The 24,846-nt window shown below is 35.8% G+C and overlaps 1 protein-coding gene across 4 annotated transcripts in view; it reads left to right on the top strand.

Annotated features, from left to right (window-relative positions):
* Window positions 1-24,846, top strand: part of LOC124230929 (gephyrin) — a 575,937-nt gene that overhangs the window by 523,506 nt on the left and 27,585 nt on the right. For all 4 annotated transcript variants that reach the window (XM_046647482.1, XM_046647483.1, XM_046647484.1 and 1 more), the window contains one exon: window positions 17,630-17,717. In XM_046647482.1, the coding sequence (XP_046503438.1) occupies window positions 17,630-17,717 (88 nt within the window). The remainder of the gene's footprint in view (window positions 1-17,629; window positions 17,718-24,846) is intronic.

A 24,846-nucleotide genomic window follows, 5' to 3' on the forward strand; every position in this document is an offset into this window, starting at 1 on the left:
TAAAAAGTATTCTACGTGAGAGAGAGTTGTTTGCAGAATAATATGAATTAGTTCAAATCAGACATCCAACATCTGGGTAAATCTTATGTCCTGAATGAACAGGAGCAAATCACTTAGAACTTGGAGTTCTTTGAGGCACAGGGCAAACCCTGAACAGGACCGCGTCACGACCTCAGTATAGCAAGATACTGGGGGCCTGGCAAGAAGTGCATTTGACGGCAGGAAAGGTCCATAGAAAGGTAGGTGGGAAGATACCAGAAATAAATGTTTTGCATTTCAGCTAGCTTTCTTTGATCTTCTATCTTGCTTCCACAATTCAGGCTAGTACCAAAGAGTAATTCAGCAATGTATTAGTAATATTATGATCTAAATTAAGGTTTGATTTTCTAACTATCATAGAATCTTGCCCACCATCTATAATACTGTTTTTATAGAAGTGTATTCCAGGTTTCAACCAACCAATTTTACATATAAATTCTGGGAACATAAACTGGGAGTTAGGAACTACCTGTGCAAAGAAGACTCTCCTGAAGCAGTCAGCTTTGTACTGACTACATGGTATCTTTTAATGCTGTTTAAGGAGTCATAATTAGTAGTAAGACACTGAAAGATTTTTAATTGGGGATAACACAGCCGTCTTCTCTTCCTGGTCCAGTTCTATTATGCACGTCTTGGGCCATTGTTGTAGATGTTCTAAATGTACATTTTTCACATAACTTTTTAATCTTAGAACAAATAAATGTTCATTGAAGAAAATTTAGAAAACGGTTAAAAAAAAACAAAGGAAATTAACACATAATCCCATTACCCAGTGTTACCCTTCTTCCATTCTTGAATTCTATGGATGTACAGTTTATATGTGTGTGAGTGTGTGTAAGAAAACAAAGAAATCATACTCTTATTTTAACCTTCCATTTTATACTCAATATATCATAAACACCTGTCCACATCATTACATAGTCCTCTGCTATATCATTTCAAGGCCTACATATTATTCTCTAGTATAAAGTATAATATGATTTATTTATATAATCCCTTGTTGTCAGACATTAGGTTGTTTCTAATCTTTCTCAACTGTAAATAAATCAGGAACATCTTTATAACTAAGTCTTGGCATATACCTGCAATTCTTTGAGAGTATTTTTAAATTTTTATTTTCTTCATTTTATAACCATTTGTTGAGTGTCTGCCATATGCAAAGCTATGATGATAGCAGGGAGAAGGTGAGAGTTCAAACTGACACAAATTAGTGTGAGTTTATAGGGATAAACTACTTCTAAGTTCCATCCTATTTCTACCTTGAATATGGGGCAGTAGATGTCCTAGTTTTCTTCTCCCTACGTCTGGTTCAATAATCTGTTAGCTTCCTTTTGTCCTCCTAGGAAGCATGAGCTACTGTTTCCCTACTGTGGAGGAAGAGTCTAAGAAAAATGAAGATGTTTCGATAGGTAAATAAGTACAGAGTACTATATGTGCCAGCCAAGACAATTGTGGCCAGACTTGGATAAGAGCTTGGTCATTTGGGCATTTATGTGCTTCTTTGTTTTTGCATTTTTTTTCTTTCCCTCAATTTCCTGGTAAAATTTCTTAGAGACATTGCTATCTTGTGTCGCCTAAACAGGGTGGGAAAAGGATTTGTTCTTATTGAGCCAGGGTTGTTTTCCTTCCTGTCAGACTATAAGCTCCATGAAAGCTAGGACAAGCTGTGTCTTGGTAACCCTGTGTCCGCAGCACTTAGTAGGAGTATAGCTCCTAGATTAGACAGCGCTGCCATCTTTTTCTGTATCACCGTCTCCTTCCATGGATCCTAGAAACTTCCAACTGTGCAGTTATCCAGAAGAATCCTACAGAGCCCCTCAAAGTGAGTCCAAAAACCTTAGCCATAGGAGCAGACCAGAAGGTATGCCACCAACTACATAATTACCTTAGTAGCTGAGACACATCCCACAAAGTGCACAGTGTAAAACCCTGCAGCTGGGATGATTCGTTTTATATTTCTGAAGAAAAAGAAATAGAAAATGGGGGCGGGGGGGTGTCAAAATTCCAAATGGATTTAGGAAGCTTCTAATTTAAGAAGTTGAGGAGCTGCTTCTTCAGGCTTAAATAGATGATCTTACACATTTATCTCATGAATGTAACAAGCAGTAATCGTGATCCAAATATACAGAATCCACATGGGGAAAATTTTTAAAATAAAGTTCAGTGTTAAATTTATGCCATTCCTAAAACTGATTTTAACTATTAACTGTTTATATTTCTACATCAACTTTAAAAGAGCTTGGTAATGTAGCTTCCAAACTGCAGACTTGGACAGTTATAGCCTTTCATGGCCTGAAGGGCTGGGAAATTCCCGTGATTAAGAAAAGGGCTCCCCCTTCTGGAAAATTGCCATTACAGAAGTCTGTCCCACCATATCATGGTGGGCTTGCTTGGCTGTGTCATTGATTGGTGTTTTGGATTTGAATTGCCTGCTCCTGCTGCTGCCAATCTGAAAAGCTGCCTCTTCACATTAAAGTATGAAACAGAAGGGGAACAAGCCCTGAGATAGCAAATTGGATTCTTATAAAGCTGACACATTTAGCAGGAATTATCAAGATAGACTTAACAGCACAGTGATTATTTGGGCAAAGCCCAGTGCCTTACATCTTCCCATTTGTGAACCAAGCATATCCTAGCTTCCTAGTGCTTACCAGATGTTCTACAAGCAGAAATTTCTAATTATCAGGGAGAATTTAGATCTGAATTTAATTGGTTCTTGTCATCTTTATAAACTGCCTGCTTCCCTTATAGTAATAATAAACACCCTTTTCTGCTCAAAATGCAAAGTTTTAATTTTTGAGCTAACTTAACAGATTTATTTTCTGATCATTTATCAGCAGAGGTTTCTTGTTTTCTATTAGTTAACCAAAAATATTTCTTTCTGCCTTAAGAAACATGTTAATGACAAAAGACTCTCCCCACTCTCGGTGACAGACTTTCTGAGTGGCTATTATAGTTGCCTTTCTTAATCCTGAGGAGTTGCTATTACTGATTCTTCTAAGAATAACCTCTAGGTATTATTGTACTTTTAGAAACTGTTTTCTTACCTCAGCCCCATAAAAAGTAATATCTTCCATAAAGCTTTTCCTAGTTATTCCTAACCAATTCTGATCATTCTGTCGTTCTCAACATTTATGTCATTTCTCCTTGTAAGTATTTTCGTTTTAATTAATGTATTTGAATTCAATCAATGATATTAATTTTGTTGCTTACGTCGCTCATTTTCCTAAATTGTTATCATATCCTTTCTGCACTAGCTTGTAAACTTAAAGGCAGGGACCGTGCTTTCTTCTTTCTTTGTGTGACTCCACAGTGCCTGAATACCCACTGGGCCTGAAAAAAGACTAAATGATGGGTAAATGTAGTATGTAGTTTGATTCCATACGTGAAATAGACACACAGATAAATTCCTCAACTATAAATATTTTCTTTGACCTATGAAGAAATTAGTATTTGATTAGTATATGTCCTGAACTATTTTTTATTATCTTAGTATGATCAACTGCCACTATTTGTTAATCTCCAAATCCTAGAATTTTTTTCTTTCTCTCACACTGTCATATTCACTCATCTTAAAATGATACAGCTCACAATTGTGTAACAGATGAAAAGGGAAACTAATTAGCAGCTGTCGTCCATCTGTGTGTTTATATTAAATATTTTTAAATAAAACTGCGTCTGCATTCTGAATCTCTGTCTGAAATCCATAAAATCTAAACTTAGGTAAAGGCTGTCTCTTAGTTTTGAATTTTATAGCAGAATTGATGGTAAAGCAAAAAGAATTTTTATGCCAGAATCTGGATTATGGTAATTTAAGGCAGATACAAATTTTAAAAAGCAAGAAAGTCTGAACTGAGAGTGGGCCCCCAAAGCAATCAGATTGAAATCTGAAAAGATATAATAGTCAAAAGACATCATACCCTCTAGACACATTCTTCCTCACAGAAACTGATTAATACATAAAGTTTTGAGAAAGCCACATTCATTCTCCGATAGATTTATTTTGAGATATGCTTCTCCTTTCTGTTTTATCTGCCTCTCTATTATGTTTAGGCTTCTTTGATGTCTGATTGAGTTATAACTCTAAGGAGAGTGTTATTATTTTGGGTAGCCATCTCCCAAGTTGAAGGTGGATGTCATAGCTTTGAGAAGAAAAAATCCTTTTTTTTTCCACTCAAGACAAATAGCCGAATGTTCCTGATGTTCAAAAAGTGAGAGAGAGAAAAGTATGATCTACAAGATGAGTATTATATTGCAGTGCTCCAGTCAATTTCTCCCTCTATGCTTCAGTCTATATGTAAAGGGAAAATAGTCATTGTGTTTATATAAATTTCAGTATTTCCATAGAATCACAATACCATAGAGTTGAAAGGAACTTCTGATGTTAGCTAGTCCAATCCTTTACCCAATGGAGGTGTTAGAGAAAATTTCTAACAGCTAGCCATCAGGTTTTTGTTTGATACTTTTAGTGAGAAAGATCTTATTTACCTCACGAGGCGGCACTTTCTGTTGTTGGCTAGATGGCTGTTATGGTGAGGATCGTTTTCCATTACACTGAGCCAAAGTCTATCCCTGTTTCTTCCATCCGTTAGTCCTAATTCTGCCCTTTAGAGCAACACCAAATAAGTTGACTCCCTCTTCTACATGACAGCCTTTGAAAGAAAGTACTATGTAGGGACCGGCCCAGTGGCACAGTGGTTAAGTGCGCATGTTCCACTTCGGTGGCCCAGGGTTTGCCGGTTCGGATCCCAGGTGCAGACATGATACTGCTTAGCAAGCCATGCTGTGGCAGGCATCCCACATATAAAGTGGAGGAAAATGGGCATGGATGTTAGCTCAGGGCCAGTCTTCCTCAGCAAAAAGAGAGGATTGGAGGCAGATGTTAGCTCAGGGCTAATCTTCCTCAAAAAAAAAAAAAAGCAAGAAAGCACTATGTATGATTACATAAATGTCAAATAGTATCTTCTCTTCCATCTGCAGACAATATTATTTCCCCATAATATCATTAGAGTTGTAATAATTGTACACTCTTCGTTCGCAAAGCTACTGTGGAGAGATTGAGTTGAGGCCAGGGTTCATTCAGTACATTTATTGAGTGCCTCCAAGTGCAGGGCTTTGGTGGGGCAATCAAGAAGCCTAGATGAAAGGAGACTCTGTCTTGTAAGACAATTATATACTGTTGTATCATCTTTACAAATTTGCCTTTTATCACAATTTGTTGCCTCTCTTTATCCTTTTTAGCTCTTTTAAATTTCGCTTTGACATTAATATGCCACTCCTACTTTTTTTGCTTACTTACATTTGCCTGGTGTCTTTTTGCCCTACCCTTTATTTTCAGTCTTTCATCTCTTTAAATGTATCCTTTGTAAAGAACATTCAAATGGGATTTGAGCTAAATAAAAAATTTTTCATAAAAACCCTCAGTCTTTCGTCTGCCTTAAGTTACTATAACCCTGATCCTGGCATAAAGTTCATTTTGCTTTGCCAGAAAGTTTGCTATAAATGATTCCCTTGATGTTTTTCCCTTCCATCTTACTTTATGTTTACTATCTATACAACTTTGTTATTTCTTCCTTGTCTTTTTCCCTGTTGTTGGTTTGATCCAGGTACTGTTTGTTCCCTTTGACCCTGTTATTATTTTGGATGTTATGGTATACTTTACCATCACCCTCATGCTGTTCTTCCAATTTCTGATACTCATAATCAACTGTACATTTCTCCACTATTATATTTTTAAAAGATGCTGACCATATCCCTCCTATAGGCAATCCCATTTCCTCCGTTCACCCCCTACACCAATGAGACCTTTAGAATACCTTTACTTCCCCCATCTCCTCCCACCCTCTCTGCTTTTAGGTATTGCTGAGATCACGCTTTAATTCTAGACTGTGATTAAATTTTCTTTTGCAGTATGTCTCTACAACTTCTGGGGAATCCATATTTAGTACATATATTGTAATTCGCCAGTTTATTTGATCATTATTTATTAAGATTTAGCTATATAGTTTTATACATGTATGTGTATTTCACTAGCGTTTCCTCTCCTCTTCATCTTCTTCTATCTTGAGATCGCTTATCTGATTCATTTTTTCCATTTAGAGTCATTTCTCCAGAACGTTACTTGTTGACTTATCATTTGAATCTTTGTGTTTTCAAAAATGTCTTTCTTCTATCCTGACAGGTGAATAATGTCTGACTGAGTATAGGATTTAGGGGTTGCAGGCGTTTTTTCTCAGAGTATATTGACGTTAATCTACTGTTGTATAGTTTTTGATATTGTAGGTAAGAAATCCAATGCCAGTATTATTCTTCCTTTGTTAGTAAACCTAATCTTTCTGTCTAGCAGCTTGTAAGATTTTTCTCTTTACCCTTGAAATTACAAAATTTTACTGGTACATTTTTAAGGTTTTTGGGTTTTTTGGGTTTGTTTTGTCTGTTTTTTTGGCAGTCTTACCTGGAACTCAGTAAATCTTTTCAATCTCCAAGCCTGAGATTTTTCAAGTAAATGGAATTTTCCCCCTCCATCAGTTCCTTTTTCTCCTTATGGAATGCCTATTGGTAATAGTCAGTCTCTTGGTCTGGCCTCCAAGTTTCTTATTATTTCCTGTATGACTTCCATCATTTTGTATTTTTGTACATTCCAGCTGGTCTTCCAGGCCATTAAAATTAATGAGCACAAAAGAGATTGAAACTCTAAACAAAAAAGCCAAACAGAAATGCTGGAGATGAAGAACATGATGAATGAGATTTTAAAAAGATCTAGAAACCTTAAAAAGCAGAGGTGACATTATGAAGGAAACAATTATTAATTCAGAATACAAATATACAAATGCTTCAGGTGGAGAAGGAGCAAGAACTAAGACTTAAAAAAAATGAAGAAATTCTCCAAGAAATATCAAACTCAATTAGGAAATGCAACATAAGGATTATAGATATTCCAGAGGGAGAAGAGTGGGAGAAAGGAGCGGAGAGCTTGTTCAAAGAAATAATAGTTGAGAACTTCCCAAACCTAGGAAAGGAACTGGAATTACAAGTAAACAAAGCCAATAGAACTCCTAATTACATCAATGCAAAAAGACCTTCTCCAAGGCATGTATATATATATATATATATATATATATATATTAGTAAATATATATTAATAAAACGGGCAAAAGTCAATGACAAAGAAAAAATATTAAGGGCAGCAAGGCAGAAGAGAATAACTCACAAAGGAACCTCTATCAGGCTTTTAGTGGACTTCTCAGCAGAAACTTTATAGGCTAGGAGAGAGTGGAATATATATTCAAAACACTGAAAGATAAATCTTTCAGCCACAAATACTCTATCCAGTGAAACTATCGTTCAGATTTCATGGAGAAATAAAAACTTTCCCAGATAAACAAAAGCTGAGGGAGTTCATCACCACAACACCACCCTACCACCACCACCACAAGTAATGATCAAAATGCCCTCACACCTGAAACAAAAAGGAAAAGTATGGGCCGGCCCGGTGGCACAGCGGTTAAGTGCGCACGTTCCGCTTTGGCAGCCCAGGGTTCACTGGTTCAGATCCCGGGTGCAGCCATGGCACCGCTTGGCAAGCTATGCTGTGGTAGGTGTCCCACATATAAAGTAGAGGACGCTAGGCACAGATGTTAGCTCAGGGCCAGTCTTCCTCAGCAAAAAGAGGAGGATTGATGGCAGATGTTAGCTCAGAGCTAATCTTCCTCAAAAAAAAAAAAAAGGAAAAGGTTTTCAAAGCCTTGAGCAAGGAGATAAATAAACAAAATCAGAAAATTGCAGCTCTCTATTAGAACAGGTTAGCAAACACTCAATTATAACATTAAAGATATAGGGAAGGAAAGCGTCAAAAATAATTGTAAACACTTCCTTTTAATGACAAGCTCACAACACAAAATGGAATGATTGGTGACAACAATAAGTTGGAAAGGGATAGAACCTGCTTAGGCTAATGGAGATAAAAGGCTGTCAGAAAATGGACTGTCTCATCTACGAGATCTTTTCTACAAACTTCATAGTAACCAATAACAAAAAATCAGAGCAGAGACACAAATCATGAATAAAGAGAAAACCATGATAGAAAATCACCAAACTGAAATGGCAGTCAGAAGTACACAGGAAGAGATATAAAGGAAGCATAGAAGAATTGGAAAATGAGATAAAATGGCAGTATTAAGTCCTCATATATCAATAATAACTCTAAATGTAAATGGATTGAATTCTCCCATCAAAAGACACAGAGTGGCTGGATGGATTATAAAACAAGACCCAATAATATACTGCCTCCAGGAAATGCATCTCAGCTCTAAAGACAAACACAGGCTCAGAGTGAAGGAATGGAAGATGATACTTCAAGAAAATGGCAAACAAAAGAAAGCAGGTGTTGCCATACTTAGACAAAGCAGACTTGAAGATGAAAAAGGCAATGAGAGACAAAGAGAGGGACAGTATGTAATGATAAAAGGGACATTCCAAGAAGGTATAATACTTATGATTAGGAGCACCAAAGTACATAAAACAACTATTGACAGTCCTAAAGAGAGAAATTAACAGCAATACAATAATAGTCAGGGACCTCAACACCCCACTTACATTGATGAATAGATCATCCAGACAGAAAGTCAACAAAGAAATAGTGGAATTAAACAAAAAACTAGACAAGATGGACTTAATAGATATATATAGAACATTCCATCCAAAACAGCAGAATACACATTCTTCTCAAGTGTACATGGAACATTCTCAAGGATAGGCCATATGTTGGGAAACAAGGCAAGCCTCAGTAAATTTGAGAAGACTGAAATCGTATCAAGCATCTTTTCTGACCATAATGCTATGAAACTAGAAAACAGCTACAAGGAAAAAGCTGGAAAAGTGAAAAATATGTGAAATCTAAATAACATGCTACTGAGCAACCAATGGATCATTGAAGAAATTAAAGCAGAAATTAAAAAATATCTGGAGAGAAATGAAAATGAAAATACACCATACCAACTCATATGGGATGCAGGAAGACCAATCCCAAGAGGGAATTTCATAGCAATACAGGCCCACCTTAACAAACAAGAAAAATCTCAAATAAGTAATCTTTAGGTACACCAAACAGAATTAGAAAAAGAAGAACAAATGAAGCCCAAAGTCAGCAGAAGAAGGGAAATAATAAAAATTACAGCAGAAATAAATGAAATTGAAACCAAATAAACAATAGAAAGGATTGATGAAACTAAGAACTGATTATTTGAGAAGATAAACAAAATTGACAAACCCTTAGCCAGACTCACTATGAAAAAAAGAGAAAAGGCTCACATAAATAAAATTTAGAAATGAAAGAGGAGAAATTACAATGGATACCAAAGAAATACAAAAGATTATAAGATAATACTATGAAAAACTATATGCCAGCAATCTAAAAGAAATGGATAAATTCTTAGACTCTTACAACCTCCCAAAACTGAATCAAGAGGAAATGGACAATCTGAATAGACCAATCACAAGTAGAGATTGAAACAGTAATCAAAAACCTCCCAAAAAATAAAAGTCCAGGACCAGATGGCTTCTCTAGAGAATTCTACCAAACATTCAAAGAAGATTTATTACCTGTCCTTCTCAAACTATTCCAAAAAGTTGAAGAAGACAGAACACTTCCTAACACATTCTACAAAGCCAACATGACCCAGATACCAAAGCCAGACAAGGATAACACAAAGAAGGAAAATTATAGGCCAATATTGCTGATGAACATAGATGCAAAAATCCTTGACAAAATATTCGCAAACCAAATACAGCAATTTGTTAAGAGGATCATACACCACAATCAAGTGGGATTTATACTAGGGATGCAGTGATGGTACTACATCTGAAAATCAATCAGTGTGATATACCACATTAACAAAATGAGGAACAAAAACCACATGGTCATCTCAATAGATACAGAGAAAGCATTTGACAAGACCCAACATCCATTTATGATAAAAAGTCTGGATAAAATGGGTATAGAAGGAAAGTACCTCAACATAATAAAGGCCATATATGGCAACATCATATGCAACAATGAAAAACTGAAAGCCATGCCTTTGAGAATAGGAATAAGACAAGGGTGCCCACTCTCGCCACTCTTATTCAGCCTAATACTGGAGGTTTTGGCCAGAGAAATCAGGCAAGAAAAAGAAATAAAAGGTATCCAAATTGGCAATGAAGAAGTGAAACTCGCTGTTTGCATATGACATGATTCCATATATAGAAAACCCTAAAGGATCCATGAGAAAACTATTAGAAATAATCAACAACTACAGCAGAGTTGCAGGGTACAAAATCAACTTAGAAAAATCAGTTGCATTTCTAAATTCTGATAATGAACTAGCAGAAAGAGAACTCAAGAATACCATCCCGTTTAAAATCACAACAAAAAGAATAAAATATTAGGAATAAATTTAACCAAGGATGTGAAAGACTTCTACACTGAGAACTATGAGACATTATTTAAAGAAATCAAAGATGACGTAAAGAAACGGAAAGATATTCCATGCTCATGGGTTGGAAGAATAAACATAGTTAAAATGTCCATACTACCTAAAGCAAGCTATGGATTCAGTGCAGTCTCAATCAGAATCCCAATGACATTCTTCACAGAAATAGAACAAAGAATCCTAAAATTTATATGGAATAACAAAGGACCCCGAATAATCAAAGCTATCCTTAGAAAAAAGAACAAAGTTAGAGGCATCACAATCCATGACTTCAAAATATATTACAAAGCTGTAGTAATCAAAACAGCGTGATACTGGCACAAAAACAGGCACACAGACCAATGGAAAATCCCAGAAATAAAACCACACATCTATGGACAGCTAATCTTCAACAAAGGGACCAAGAAATTACAATGGAGAAAGGAAAGTCTCTTCAATAATTGGTGTTGGGAAAACTGGACAGCCACATGCAAGAGAATGGAAATAGAGCATTACCTTACACCATACACAGAAATTAACTCAAAATGGATTAAAGACTTGAAGGTAAAACCTGAAACGATAAAACTCCTAGAAGAAAATATAGGCAGTACACTCTTTGACATCAGTCTTAGAAGCATCTTTCAAATACCATGTCTTCTCAGGCATGAGAAACGAAAGGAAAAATAAACAAATAGGACTACATCAGACTAAAGAGCTTCTGCAAGGCAAAGGAAACTATGAACAAAACAAAAACACAGCCCACCAACTGGGAGAAAATATTTGCGAATCATATATCCAACAAGGAGTAACCAAAATATATAAAGAACTCATACAACTCAACAACAACAAAAAAAACAACCTGATGAAAAAATGGGCAGAGGATATGGACAGACATTTTTCCAAATAAGATTTACAGATGGCCAACAGACACATGAAAACATGTTCAGCATCACTAATCATTAGGGAAATGCAAATCAAAACTACAATGAGCTATCACCTTACCCCTGTTAGAATGGCTATAATCACCAAGACAAACAATAACCAATGTTGGAGAGGATGTGGAGGAAAAGGAACCATCTTACACTGTTGGTAGGAATGCAAACTGGTGTAGCCACTATGGAAAACAGTGTGGAGATTTCTCAAAAAATAGAAAAATTAAAAATAGAAATACCATATGATCCAGCTATCCCACTACTGGGTATTTATCCAAAGAACTTGAAATCAACAATTCAAAGAGACTTATGCACCCCTGTGTTCACTGCAGCGTTATTCACAATAGCCAACACGTGGAAGCAACCCAAGTGTCCATCACTGATGAATGGATAAAGAAGATGTGGTATATGTATACAATGGAATACTGCTCGGCCATAAACAAAGACAAAATCATCCCATTCGCAACAACATGGATGGACCTTGAGGGTGTGATATTAAGAAAAATAAGCCAGACAGAGAAAGACAAACACCACATGATTTCTCTCATATGTGGAAGATAGATAAACACGTGGACAAAGAGAACACATTAGTGGTTGCCAGAGGGGAAGAGAGTTCGGGGGGGGGGGGGGGGGCAAGGTGTAAAGGGCACATATATATGGTGACAGGTGAAAATTAGACTATTGGTGGTGAGCATGATGCAGTCTATACAGAAACTAATAAATAATAATGTACACCTGAAAGTTCACAATGTTATAAACCATTATGACCTCAAAAAAAATCTAAAAATAAATAAATAAAATGAAACCTTTGTGCTTAAATTGGATCCTAGTTGACTTCAAGTGATTTACATCAGGGAATGTTAAAGATGGAAAGGACCTAGAATGAATGTTCTTATTTTACAAATAAGGATAATGAGACCCCAAAAAATGATGTTAGTTTTTCAGAGTCATCTCCATTAGCAGTAGAGACAGAATTAGATTCTAGACCTTGTTACACTCAGGCCTTCAATTAACGGTTCTATTTTCTACCACCTAGTACTTAAATTTTTAGCATTTAGTACTAAATCAATTCTTAGAATGCTTTCATATGATATTGGTACTCTTAAGAGAACAAGGGCTAGATACTTAATAACTCGACTGAAAATGGATAGAAAGTATTAATAAATCAAGATTGATACTCTTATCTATTTATCTTTAAAGAAGTGGTTAATCAGCATCCAAATCTAATTAAAACTGCAGTAGTTAATGAAAGCAGAATTAACTGATATTGCAATATCCCTTTAAGATCTGCTGCTCTTTGAGAAAAGGGAAGCTACTGGTATATGCCTGAAAAAGCTTAACCTGCTTAACCGAACATCTCCTCTAGTGGCAATATGATAAGATATTTCAAATTTAGAAAGTACAAGTTTTTTTTTATCATCACTTTTGGCATTCACAAATAAGATTTACGTATTTAGATAAAATATGATAAATAGCTTTTATCTGAAGGTATACTATGTATAATAAAGTGTTTTTCACAATGTGAATATTACTGTAGTTTAAAAGAATACTAGAATGAACACAGGGTGACCTTGAACTTGTCACTAGCTCTGAGAACCTGTGTCCTTTCTTGCCCTACCTACTTCATAGAGTTGTAAAATTAACACATAGGTGTGAAAGTGTATTGTTCTTCCAAAACGTTGGTATTATTGTCATTAACTTTGTTCTTAAATATCAACTGATCTTATATATAGGAAGTAATGTCACATATAAGACATATAAGGTCATACTATGTAATATAAGGTCATATTAGATAATATCAGATCAGATTATAATGTTTTAGTTTTGCTCTCCTATCTTTGAAGAAATTAGTATACTATGATTTCATTTAACAATACTGAGAATATCATGAATTGTTTGTATGCTACTATAATATCGATGATTATAATCCTTGTTATCTATTCCTCTTATCATTATTCAGAGTAATCTCTTAGTCTTAGAAAGCAAACTCAGTTTTTATTTCTTAAAAGTGAAAAAGTAGGGGGATAAGAAATATGAAATAAATATGGGAAAATATTAGCATTTGTCAAATCTGAGAGATAGATACATGGGTGTTTGTTATTCTATTATCTTATGTTGGAAATATCTCATCATTTAAAATATAGTGTGAGGGGCCAGCCCAGTGGCACAGTGGTTAAGTTTGGACATTCCACCTCTCAGCGGCCTGGGGTTCACCAGTTCGGATCCCAGGTGCAGACATGGCACCACTTGGCAAAAGCCATGCTGTGGTAGGCGTCCCACATATAAAGTAGAGGAAGATGGGCATGGATGTTAGCTCAGGGCCAGTCTTCCTCAGCAAAAAGAGGAGGATTGGCAGTAGTTAGCTCAGGGCTAATCTTCCTCACAAGAAAAAAAAAATATATATATATATATATATATATATAAAAAATATGAATCACAAAAAAGAGAAAATTTATGACTTGTAAGCAAGCCCTAAAGTTATATTTGATCAAAATCTTTAGTTTCCATCTGAATGTAGGATTCAGGATCATATTTGTTTCATTCCCCAGAACTATACTAACATGTCTATACATGCACTTTTCTAGTCATCCCAAACAGAGTCCCACCTACTGCCTTAGCATCCTGTAGTTGATGCTTTTACAAAAGAGTCTATTCTCATGAGAATTTTTCTTGTATTACATGTCATATGTCTGAAAAAATTAGACAGTCACTCTGATTAGGCAGTGGAATGGAGCAAATACTTAGCGAGGAGCCGGAAGTTCTAGTCCTAGCTCTACCACTTACTTCTCTCCCTAGCCTTTAACATGCCACCTTACCTCTCTAAATGTTGCTTTCCTTTTCTGTCAAATGGGCAAAATAATACTTGTTCAGTCGACCTCACAGATTTATTGTGAGGTAAGGAGTTATAGCATGTGACACAAATGAAGTTATAGATCCTCTGACTATTGTCATACGTTGGTACCTGTCCCTCTACTAAGCCGTGATCTCACCTGAGATCCCAGAAAGAAGTGTGCAACAGAAAGTGGAGTCAAAGAGAAGGGTCAGGGGAGACAGAGAAGGGCAGGACCCAAAGAATGTGTTCAGCTGTGATACCAAACGCAGTGACCCCAAAGACCTTTCCAACTTTGAGAGTCAGTGATTTTGTGAATCCACCAGCCACAGAGTAGAAAGGAGCATTGAGTATGTTCTTTGAAACATAAATTACAGTAAGAATTTGGTATAAAATCCCTTTTAGTTTATTTCTGAAAATGAGAAAATTTCATATGGAGAGTTGATGATTCTGCAGTTTTACAAAATAGGAAAAGAATCTTTCCCAGATAATATGAAAACAATGGGTTAAAAAAAAAATCACTGAGACTTATGTTTCAGTCATCAGCTAGCCTATCCCAGGACCTTTATCCACCTACAAAGATTAATACCATGATGATGTGCATGTCACTGGTACTGTGTTTCCAAGAACTTTACCATAATCCTCGAGTCAATATGTTATCAATGACATATTTTAAGATTGGTGAAATTAGCTAATGTCTCCTTATACTAACACAAAATTGTATTTTGTTGATAATATTCATTGTCACCTGAACCACATTTCATATTGTCCCGTGTTTGTGATGTTCTTCCCATTTACTCCATAGATCAACCATTTGGCTCAGCTTAATGATAATATGGTCCAGCAAGGCAAGGGGCGTGGAGCTCTGGGCATGCAGTGATCAGGAACCCATCACATGTATATCTTATAGTATTTCAACGCAGTAGAATAATTTGCTATCTTTTTCCCCCCCAAAAAATGAAAAAGATTGATAAAAAATTTCTTCAAAATACTTAGTTCAAAAATACTTTAAATACCTATCCATTACTGAATATAATTCTTCTAAGATATTTGCCCAACCAATTTAACTTTGAAATCCATGTCACGGATTTTTTTTTAATTTTTTGTTTTACACATGGATCCTGCCTTCAGTGAATACCTGGGTCCCTTTTTGGCTGCATAAGCAATTAACTGGATGACTTTAAAGGGTCTCTATATAGGTTGAACCTCATGTGATCCATTTTTTCAAACTTTTGTTTTTCTCTCTTCTTGGGAGCTCGCTCCCCAGAGCCGAGCATTCCCCAGTATTCTCATGAACAGGCCAGTGCTTGAGGAGAAGGAGAATTTTATCCAGAACCAGTAAGAAAATCTAATAGTAAATGAAACTATTCAGACTGGAACCAGGCCTAACTTGCTATTGAGCTATTTGGGCTTTTCACATACAGTTCTGTGAATGTATTTGAGGCCAAATCTATGATTTTCTTCTGTGTTAGTCGTGAATATTCTCCTGAATAAAAACTACCGAGCATGCTAAAGTTGACCTTTGCCAGGTTGTCAGGTATGTTTCTGACCATAGCAGTAATATTACCATAGCAATAATAACAACAACTAACCTTTCTTGAAAACTTAGGTTGTACAAGGTACTATTCCATAAAGGGTTTTATATGTATTATGTCACTTAATCCTCATAACAACCCTGTATTATCCCTACTTTATAGATGGAAAGCTGAGGCAAAGAGAAGTGAAGCAATTTATCCAAGGTTCTATATCTAGCAAGTAGCAGGATTTAAACTCAGGCTGACTCCAGAGTTCACACTCTTAACCTCTGTGCTATGCCACCTCTCAACTAGTTTATCTCTTGTAGAGCCTGGGAAGGTAGTCTCTCAGATTAATCTCAAGTTCCTCTTCTTACCTTTGTCACCCCTGGATAAAGAGTGAAATGATGTTGTCGTTACAAATCTCCTTCTCCCCCTTCTCCCGTGAGAGATTTGGGAGAATGTATGCTATCTCATGGAGACATTATTCGATTTCAAGTTAACAAAACCTGCTGAGGCTAGCTTGCAGGAAGACATAGGGTTATCTCTTGGGACCCAAGAGCAAGAATAGGCTTCTAAAGGGACCAAAAGGAAAAACTAGAAAATCAGAAGTTAGGATTGTTCCCTTTTTAGATGTACATGTTAGATGTCCATGGGAGAGAAAGGGAGACACCCGTCTTCCCCATAGGGTGAGAGGTTCTCAGGAAACAAGGGTGTAGGCTGGACAAATATTCCTCAAAAAGCACCTTTTCTGTGCTCCATGATTTGAAGGGAAATGCAAGTTCAGTGCACATTGTCCAGTAGCTTTGTATGGATTTAAAATAGTAACCATATAGTCCCTGTCAGCTACTCCCTACCTTTCTGCCCCTCCATAAGCCCTGATGCCTGGCATTTAGTTTTTTTCTCACTTGATCAATCTCAAGTTAGGCCTTTGCACCCCTTCTACTATCCAGAGGATAAGACACCTGATTTCACTCCATCTCTTCTTACCCAGGCCTTTGACCCATGCAATCAAAGAGCCTGGTGCACTCGTCTTTTCAGTTGACTGTCAAGAATCTGCCTAGTTTCAGTCCCTGATGTTCATCCTGTCCCTTTACCCTCTCAGAATATTTCTTACAGTCTCTGCCTTCCTTGTTCTTCTTTTCTCTACCCTTTTTTTCCCCCAATGAACACTTACTGGCTCTTCATATTTTTAGGGAACCCTCCCACCATTTTCCTATTAGACGAAGTCCAAATTCTTGAGCTTGAGGGCCCTCCAAAACTGTGTCCTATCCCAGTTGTTCCAATTCAAGTCCTTCATTCTAGACAGTGTGTTTTCCCCAGTGGTATAGAAACACCAGGCTTTATCACAAGCTGATCCGCTTGCTTACAAGGCCCTTTCCCATTTCTTTACACCTGTGAAAATCCAACCCACTTCTCAAGGCCTAACTAATTTAAGTCATATTCCCTCTAAAGAGTCCTATGTGATCTCTCCAACACCTAGGGTGACCAACCATCCAGGTTTGCCTGGGATTTCCTAGGACATGTGACTTTCGGTACTAAATCTGGGATATTCCTAAGCAAACTGAGATGGTTATACAGCCTACTAATACTTCACTGTCTCCCCTCCGTATACTGACTCGTTAGAGCAAAAAACCCTCTGAAAGACCTGTAGCCACAACTTCCGCACTTACAAGGTTCTTTTGCCACAACAAGAGTTATGCTCTTGCTGGGCAGAGACCCTTTTGATTCCCACTTCAAACAGAGTACAGAGCTGTACTCATGTTAATACCTACTCAGTGAATAAGGTGGTTTAGTTTTAAGTTGGCACTGTATCTAAAATCTTTTCCTTGTGTGTTAATTTATTTGTCTTTATTTTTTTTCCAGCCCAGATGACTTACTCAATGCCTTGAATGAGGGTATCAGTCGTGCTGATGTCATCATCACATCAGGGGGTGTCTCCATGGGGGAAAAGGTATGAAAAAATGGAGCTCATGAAAATTTATCCACTGTAATGTCCTTGCATATGGTTGATTAACTATGGTCTATTAGATATCCGGTATCCATAACCAGACTCTCACAAGGCTGAAAATCCATAGGGCTTCAGAAATTTCTGGGCATTCTAAAAGGGATGCATTTTGGGTGGGTTAGAGATCTTACCTCAGGAGCAGCATGGAGAAACCCACAACTTGCAGAATAGTTTTGATGTTCCCCTGGAGATTTCTGGGTTTTTGCTCACTCACCTTTACTACATTAAGACTTAAGGTAAAGCTCCAAGATCCTTCTACTTAAATTTAAATTTAAAGATGACCTCCCCCACCACATATGCCAAACCTGGTGAAAAACTTTTAGCTCCCTACAGGGAAGAAAGAGAGGATTCGGCATTCCTTTGCCTCTCTTGAAAAATAATCATAATAATGATGAAAATAAAAAACAAACATATAAATATAAGTATACATACAGGATTTTATAAGACTAAGTATATTTGCATATGGTATATGCTTAGTCCTATAAAAATCTCAATTTGATTATCTCAGTATCATTAAGTTTATATATCTTAATGAAATGTGTTGGTTTGTGATGATTATTGGGTCCATTGAATAATGTTATAAAAGCAAAATATTCTTTACTACAATAACCAACCTTATGTTTTGGCTCAAAAATATTTCAGATCACAAAATGTTTTGCCAGCCTGCAATCCCTTTCCATATTTTCTTTCATCTCATGTTAATGATTGAACTGAGATATTATAAAAATATTGTTGTAATAGCAGTTTTTGCTAAAATTCATATTTTCCAAGAGTTTGATTTATTTTTGGCTAGATTTCATGCAGTATATGCTTGTTCTTGGTCCCTGACCTCTCTAGCAATAAAACTGCCTAAATTTATAACCTGATTCTTTGGACAGTGGATTCTAATTGGCTCTGAGAAGAATGTCAGTATTCATTAGTTTGAGCAGAGAATGTTGCCTTCCATTCACAACTTTAGTTTTTAGTGTTTAAGAATAGCACTCCAGCTGACAAAAACCATGGAAGAAAAAGAGGGAATCTTAGTCCAAAACTGCCATCTCAGAATACATCCAGGAGTGCAAGTGTTGAAGTGTGGGTAGGTATTCTTATAGCAGACAGATTGCTGGGTTCGTCTTCCCTCAAAGTCGCCTAGAAGTCTAGCCCCAGGTGGAGCAAATTGCTGCAGATCTCTCCTGAGATCCTGGAAGCCACGGGCTGAGGTCTGCATTGTAGTAGAGCTCGAAGAAATAATTTGCAACATGTCTGTTTTCTTTACTATCAAACTGCCTGTGTTACTCTGAGTATCACAAAAGCAAACCCTGAAGTTAGGAGTACTTAAATGTTAAATTTGTTATTTCCAGGGAGTGTTTCATGTATAATTTATCTTGGTTGCTAATGAACTTAATTGTGGGATAATACCTATTCGGCAGGCTTAAAGTTGTCTTTTGCAATACTTCTGAAGAGGCAGCAAGCTTATAGCATACCTAGGCTTGGCAGTTGTGGCTCAACTGTGGTAAGGACAGCACACTTCTCAACCTTAACCTTCTTTATTAGTGCTAACAAAGATGTCATTTATCTTAGGGATTTGCTCACAAGTAAACAGAGCCAATACAGTAAAGCATATTGGTTTTATTTATTTTACTCTCTGTGTGGTAAGATACTTACACTAAACCTTTAATTTACTAGGAAGGAGATTTAAGAGCTGGGCATTCCAGAGGAGCTAATAATTGTTCTTCCTACCTCTTTGAGTGGAAATGAAATGAAAGAGGAACCAGGAAGAAAGAGAGAAAGCACAAATGCAGCAAGCTCCTGCCAACTCGCAAGTTCTAGTCCCCAAATGAATTCCGATGTTCTTCAGTAGCAGAAAGACAGAAAAGTATAAGAGATAGAATATCCACTTCAGCCTCAGGGCTGAGCCTGAAAATCAGTCACTGAAAAGACAGGGAAGTCAAGGAAAGATCCAGAAGCATTATGTAGCAGGCATGAATCTTAAGTGCAGAAACTCAGATATGCAAGAAATTTATTTAGTTGATTTAACTTAAATCCTACTATTGAGCACCTATGCTACAGAACTGGCAGGAGATTTTATTTAAGCCGTTATGGGACTCAGCTCCCCCAAGAATTATGCTAAGGAACTTGGAGGGACTTCAGAGGCAACAGAACATCAGGGAGACATCTGGTCACCAGTCTACACTGGATACAGCTAGAGTGTCCTTGTGGGGCTATTAGATCTCAGGGCTTTCTTTCTTTGATCCGTGCTAGCAGCATTGGTATCGTGGGGAGGCCCGGAGCCTTGGGGCAGGGGAAGGGGGCCCCTGCAGCTTATGGGACCCACAGACCTCTGTCTTCTTCTCAGCCAAAGAGAAATGACTCTTCCACAGTTGGTTCCCTCAAAATCTCTCCCTACCTCCACGTCCCCCTGCCCTACATAGCCTTTTCCAAGACTTTTCATTTTTATAAAATGCTGAAAGTTTCAGGTAAACGATCTGCTTTTTGCCCCGAAAACTAAAGACTTATATGCATTACTATAAACTTTTCACAACCTACAGAATTGTAAAATAGCTCAAAGACAATGAAAGGTGCAGATAACCAAGAAGGATGCAATGGGCTGGACATCCAGTAATTTTTTGCCTATTTCAAAGTCTCTTAATTTTTCCTGACAGTGTCTCCCCAACCCTATATGATCAAAATAATCACAAAGACTACTGGTCACAAAAAAAGACTTGTCTTGTAGGCTTGCCCTGATTATTTAGCAGCAAGAGCATTAATTAACCATATAGGCCTCTTTGAGTTTGTTTTGAAAATCTAGAGCCATACAGCAATAGAATATTAAAACTAATCAACAATATTCCAAACAAATAAATGCAATGTAATTTCCCTTATCATTTCATTCAGTCCTATGTCATTCTTGTTCTGCTGCATCTTGGGTTAGCAGTATGCTTTCATGAAGCCATCTGCTTCCATACTAAAGAGTCCTAGGATTCCTGACTCAGTCCGCTGGTACTGTATAAAAGTTATGTGAGTTATATCACCTCATAAGCCAGTACCCAAGAGACTAGTCTTTAAAATGTCAATAGTTCAAAGTACCTGTGACAGTCCTTTTCCCTAGTGCTCTAAATCTGTCTTTGTTGCAGACACAAGCTGTTTACTGTAGCTTACAGCAGAGGCTTTGGGCAAGCATCAGAGTAAAAGAGAAACTTCACAGAAATGACAGATACTTAATGGCTATGCTTAATTTACTACTGCAACCAATAATATCAGAATAGAAGATAAGTAAAATTCCCTACTGGATATACTGTGTAACTATTTCATAAAAGTTTTGGTCAGTGTTTCCCCCGGGGGTGAAAACATATTATGGACAGCAAGGGCATTGTCAAATCTCCAGACATTTCCCATAAAGCATACAATTTCTGAAATATTTATGTTAAAAACATTTTACCTATATGAATCTAATGCAGAGCACACTGAGCATCTCTTCTCAGATATGACAGCAACTTCTCTTCCATGAAACTCTTACAATGGTAACATATCAAGCACACCTAATTATTTGTAACATCTCTTTTTATAAGATGAAAGAACAAATCTTTTTTATTTCCTAGGGGTCCTCTAGGAAATTTCAAAGATGGTTTTAGGTGTAAAAGATATTCTGAAATTTTTATTTTATCTTTTTCTAAATTTAGGTCTGATCTTTAGAAGGCAAAATCAAAAGAGTTGTCAAAAAAAAGCATTGAGTATTTGATTAAGATAGGATCACGGGTACCTGAGAAAGAGTACTTGGTTACTTAATTTTTCAAAGCAACAATAAAATATTTGAAAATAAGCATAGAAGGTAACATGATTATAAGTAATCCTGGCTCATTCATAAATGAGGAACCTTTATTTTTTACTTTTTTTTTCCTTAAATAATCAACGACAAAATAAAGTAAACATAAAGCACAAAAAGGCAGATTACACAAAAAGAATAACCTTTCATATCCTAGGGAAAGCATTAATCAGTAAGCCAAAGAAAAAAGCTCATCAAACCTGAATGAACTTACTAAAATTTTAATATATTTCTCAGTTTCATTCCACATACAGGTATTATAAACCAAGACAAATAAAAGTACCTTTAAAAGTTTTGCCTTTTATTATCTTCTTTTATATTTTGGAAGAAGCTGACACTTTACTTTAGAACAGAGTGGTCCCCAGACCCACAAAGGTCCTGAGACCTTGAAGTGGGTCTGCAAGGCCAAAGCTATTTTCATAATAAAACTAAGACACTATTTGATATTTTTTTACTCCTTCTCTCATGAATATACAGTGAGATTTTCCAGTGGCTCTATGATGTGTGATATCAGACTGAATGCAGAAGCAAATAAGAGAATCCAGCTGACTTCTATCAAGCCAAATGTCAGAGATGAAATTATAAAACAATGTGTAAAAAATAAGTTACTTATGTTAACATGAAATAACTTCATCACTGCTGTTTCCAAAAGAACCAACAAATAAACATTATTTAAATTTTTTAGTTTTAATTTATAATACAGTAAATATTGATAGACATAACTCTCATAAACAAAAGCTCTAGAGATCCTTAATAAATTTTAAGTTAAGAGCATGTACAGGGTCCTGAGACCAAATATTTTGAGAACTGGACTTTTTAAAAATTCTGTTTTTCCTTGAAAAATGAAAGAACACACACATAGTTATATTTCTCTGTCATTATTTCTCCTAACATAGTTGCAACCCATATTCATTATAGTGCTTAAGAAAATAACTAACACTATTCTATATAATATTTAAGATTATGAAAAAAATGTAAAATTGGGTTCAACAAAATTGAATCATTATTCTGACAAACCTTTAATTTCACTAGTAAGTATGTTTGTAATACGTCAACTTGAAAATAATTTTCAGGATCTTTAAGTAACTTAAAATCTTGAACTGATATTAAGTTAGTTAATTAATGAATAATCATCAGATACCTAGATGATTTCTAAGTAAGACAGAATTACTGGATCATTGATTACTAAGCATGATCTTAAGTTAATATACTTTTGTTTTTAAGTTATACACTTTGCTTCTTATTTTTATATATTATAGAGAGGCAATATCTTTGGGTCATGTTAATAAATCTGTTTTTTCTTCTTTGCTACATTAAGAAGATACAAAAGGGATGTATATGGCTGTAGAAAGTTGTATTCTGTGTGTTTGTGAACTTTGCTAGTCTGCTAAAATTCTTACATGTGATTTCTCAGTTATCTACACTCCCCCTAGTTTTTGCTGTGAAATAAAAATTAGTTATTTTCTTAAATGTAAGAAAAGCAGTAAGGTATGGAAGCATGGAAATGCAGAAAGGACTAAAGAGCAAAAAAAAGGGTTAATATGTGGATATATGTAAATTACTGTTGATTGTATAAAATACTAATGTCTTGTGAGGTTTAAAATATATGTAAGTATTATATATTAGATATAGAGTATTATATTGTCTGTATAGTATATAGAAAATATATCTGTATGATAATTTGGATATATATGTACATATATACACATATTTAAAATGTATACAGAATATATGGTACATGATAGCAGAAAAGGCAGAGAGGAATAAATGGAGTTAACATGTTGTAAGGTTCTTGCATTGTCTGGGAAGTAATAAAAATACCAAATTATGGTAGACTGTAATAAGTCAAGAATGCATGTTGTAATCTCTAAAATAACCAGTAAAATAATAAAAGAATGTATAACTAACAAGGTAATAGAAGAGAAAGAAATTAAAATAACCCAAAAAATTGGTAAATCCAAGAGAGGGCATGGAAAAAAAAAGAAATAAAAACAGAAGTGACAAATAGAAAACAAATAGTAGGGTGATAGTTTTAAACCGAAATATAGAGTGATTATATTAAATGTAAATGGACTAAATCCTCCAATTAAAAATTGTCATTCTGGATTTTAAAACACAACAAATTATATGATACTTAAATGTAAGAACACAGCTAATTGGAAGTAAAAGATTAGAAAAAAGTTACAATGAAAGATAGCTGGTGTGGCTATATTGATATTGGAGAAAATTAAGGTAAAAAAGATTAGTAGATATTAGGAGGGACATTTCATATATTTAAATGGATCAGCTCATCAGGAAAATATTATAACAAAACAATTCTAAATTTATTGCATCGAATAATATTACCTCAAAATAAACATAAATAAATAATCAATCTGTCATTCCGGCCTTAGGAATTCAGGGGAGGCTGAGAAGGTGACTGAGATAAGAGTGGAGTGGAGAGAGGAAGGTAGAAAATTGCCTGATGAAAGTAAAAGGAGGCTAGAAAATACAAAAATCATAGATATGATATTAAAGAGATGAGACTTTTTCCTGGAAACCAGGAAGTTATTGAAGTATTATATCATGACTTGATGAGATTTGTTTTTAGATCTCTCTTACTACTGTGAGGGGAATGCATTGGAGGAAGGCAGGACTACTGGCAGAGAGGCCTGTTTCACTAATCGAGGTGAGATGATGTTGGCTGAGGCTGCGGAGATAAAGAAGGGAACAGATTTTTAAAATAAAGTATCCCGTAGCTTATGAAATATTTAAAATATTAGTAGGTTAATAGACTCACTTTTGGATTAGTAAACAAAGAAACTCAATAACAGACCTAGAAGTTGAGAAATTTTAAAGACTGCAGTTTTTTTTTTCTTTTTGTCTACAAAACCAACTTTAGGGCAGTGTTGCCTTTCATTTCAAAAGATCAGGTTTTTGTCAAATCGCTCTGGCTTGGTTATAACCTTAGGTTAGTTGTGTTCTTGTTAGCAGAATATAAAGTTGGAACAATTAAACTCTCTTAATTTTCTGTTGTGGAGCTCCTCTCTATTTTTTATTTTAGTTGACTTGTTTAAATTTGGTAATCTGTGGGCAACTGTTCAAGTGTCTCCTCAAGAAATGGACATTATTTTAAGTCCATTAAGCAGAATGACAGAGCATACATGCATGTGGCTTCCCTGCCCGGGCACAGCATCTTAAGCCATGTTTGTCCACATCCTTTCTCAGACGTAAAATTCTGTCTGAAAGGAGAGAATAATCCTTCAAGTAATGTTTTATATGTTCGTGTAGTTA

Source organism: Equus quagga, chromosome 20, assembly GCF_021613505.1.
Source record: "Equus quagga isolate Etosha38 chromosome 20, UCLA_HA_Equagga_1.0, whole genome shotgun sequence".
Lineage (NCBI taxonomy): Eukaryota > Metazoa > Chordata > Mammalia > Perissodactyla > Equidae > Equus > Equus quagga.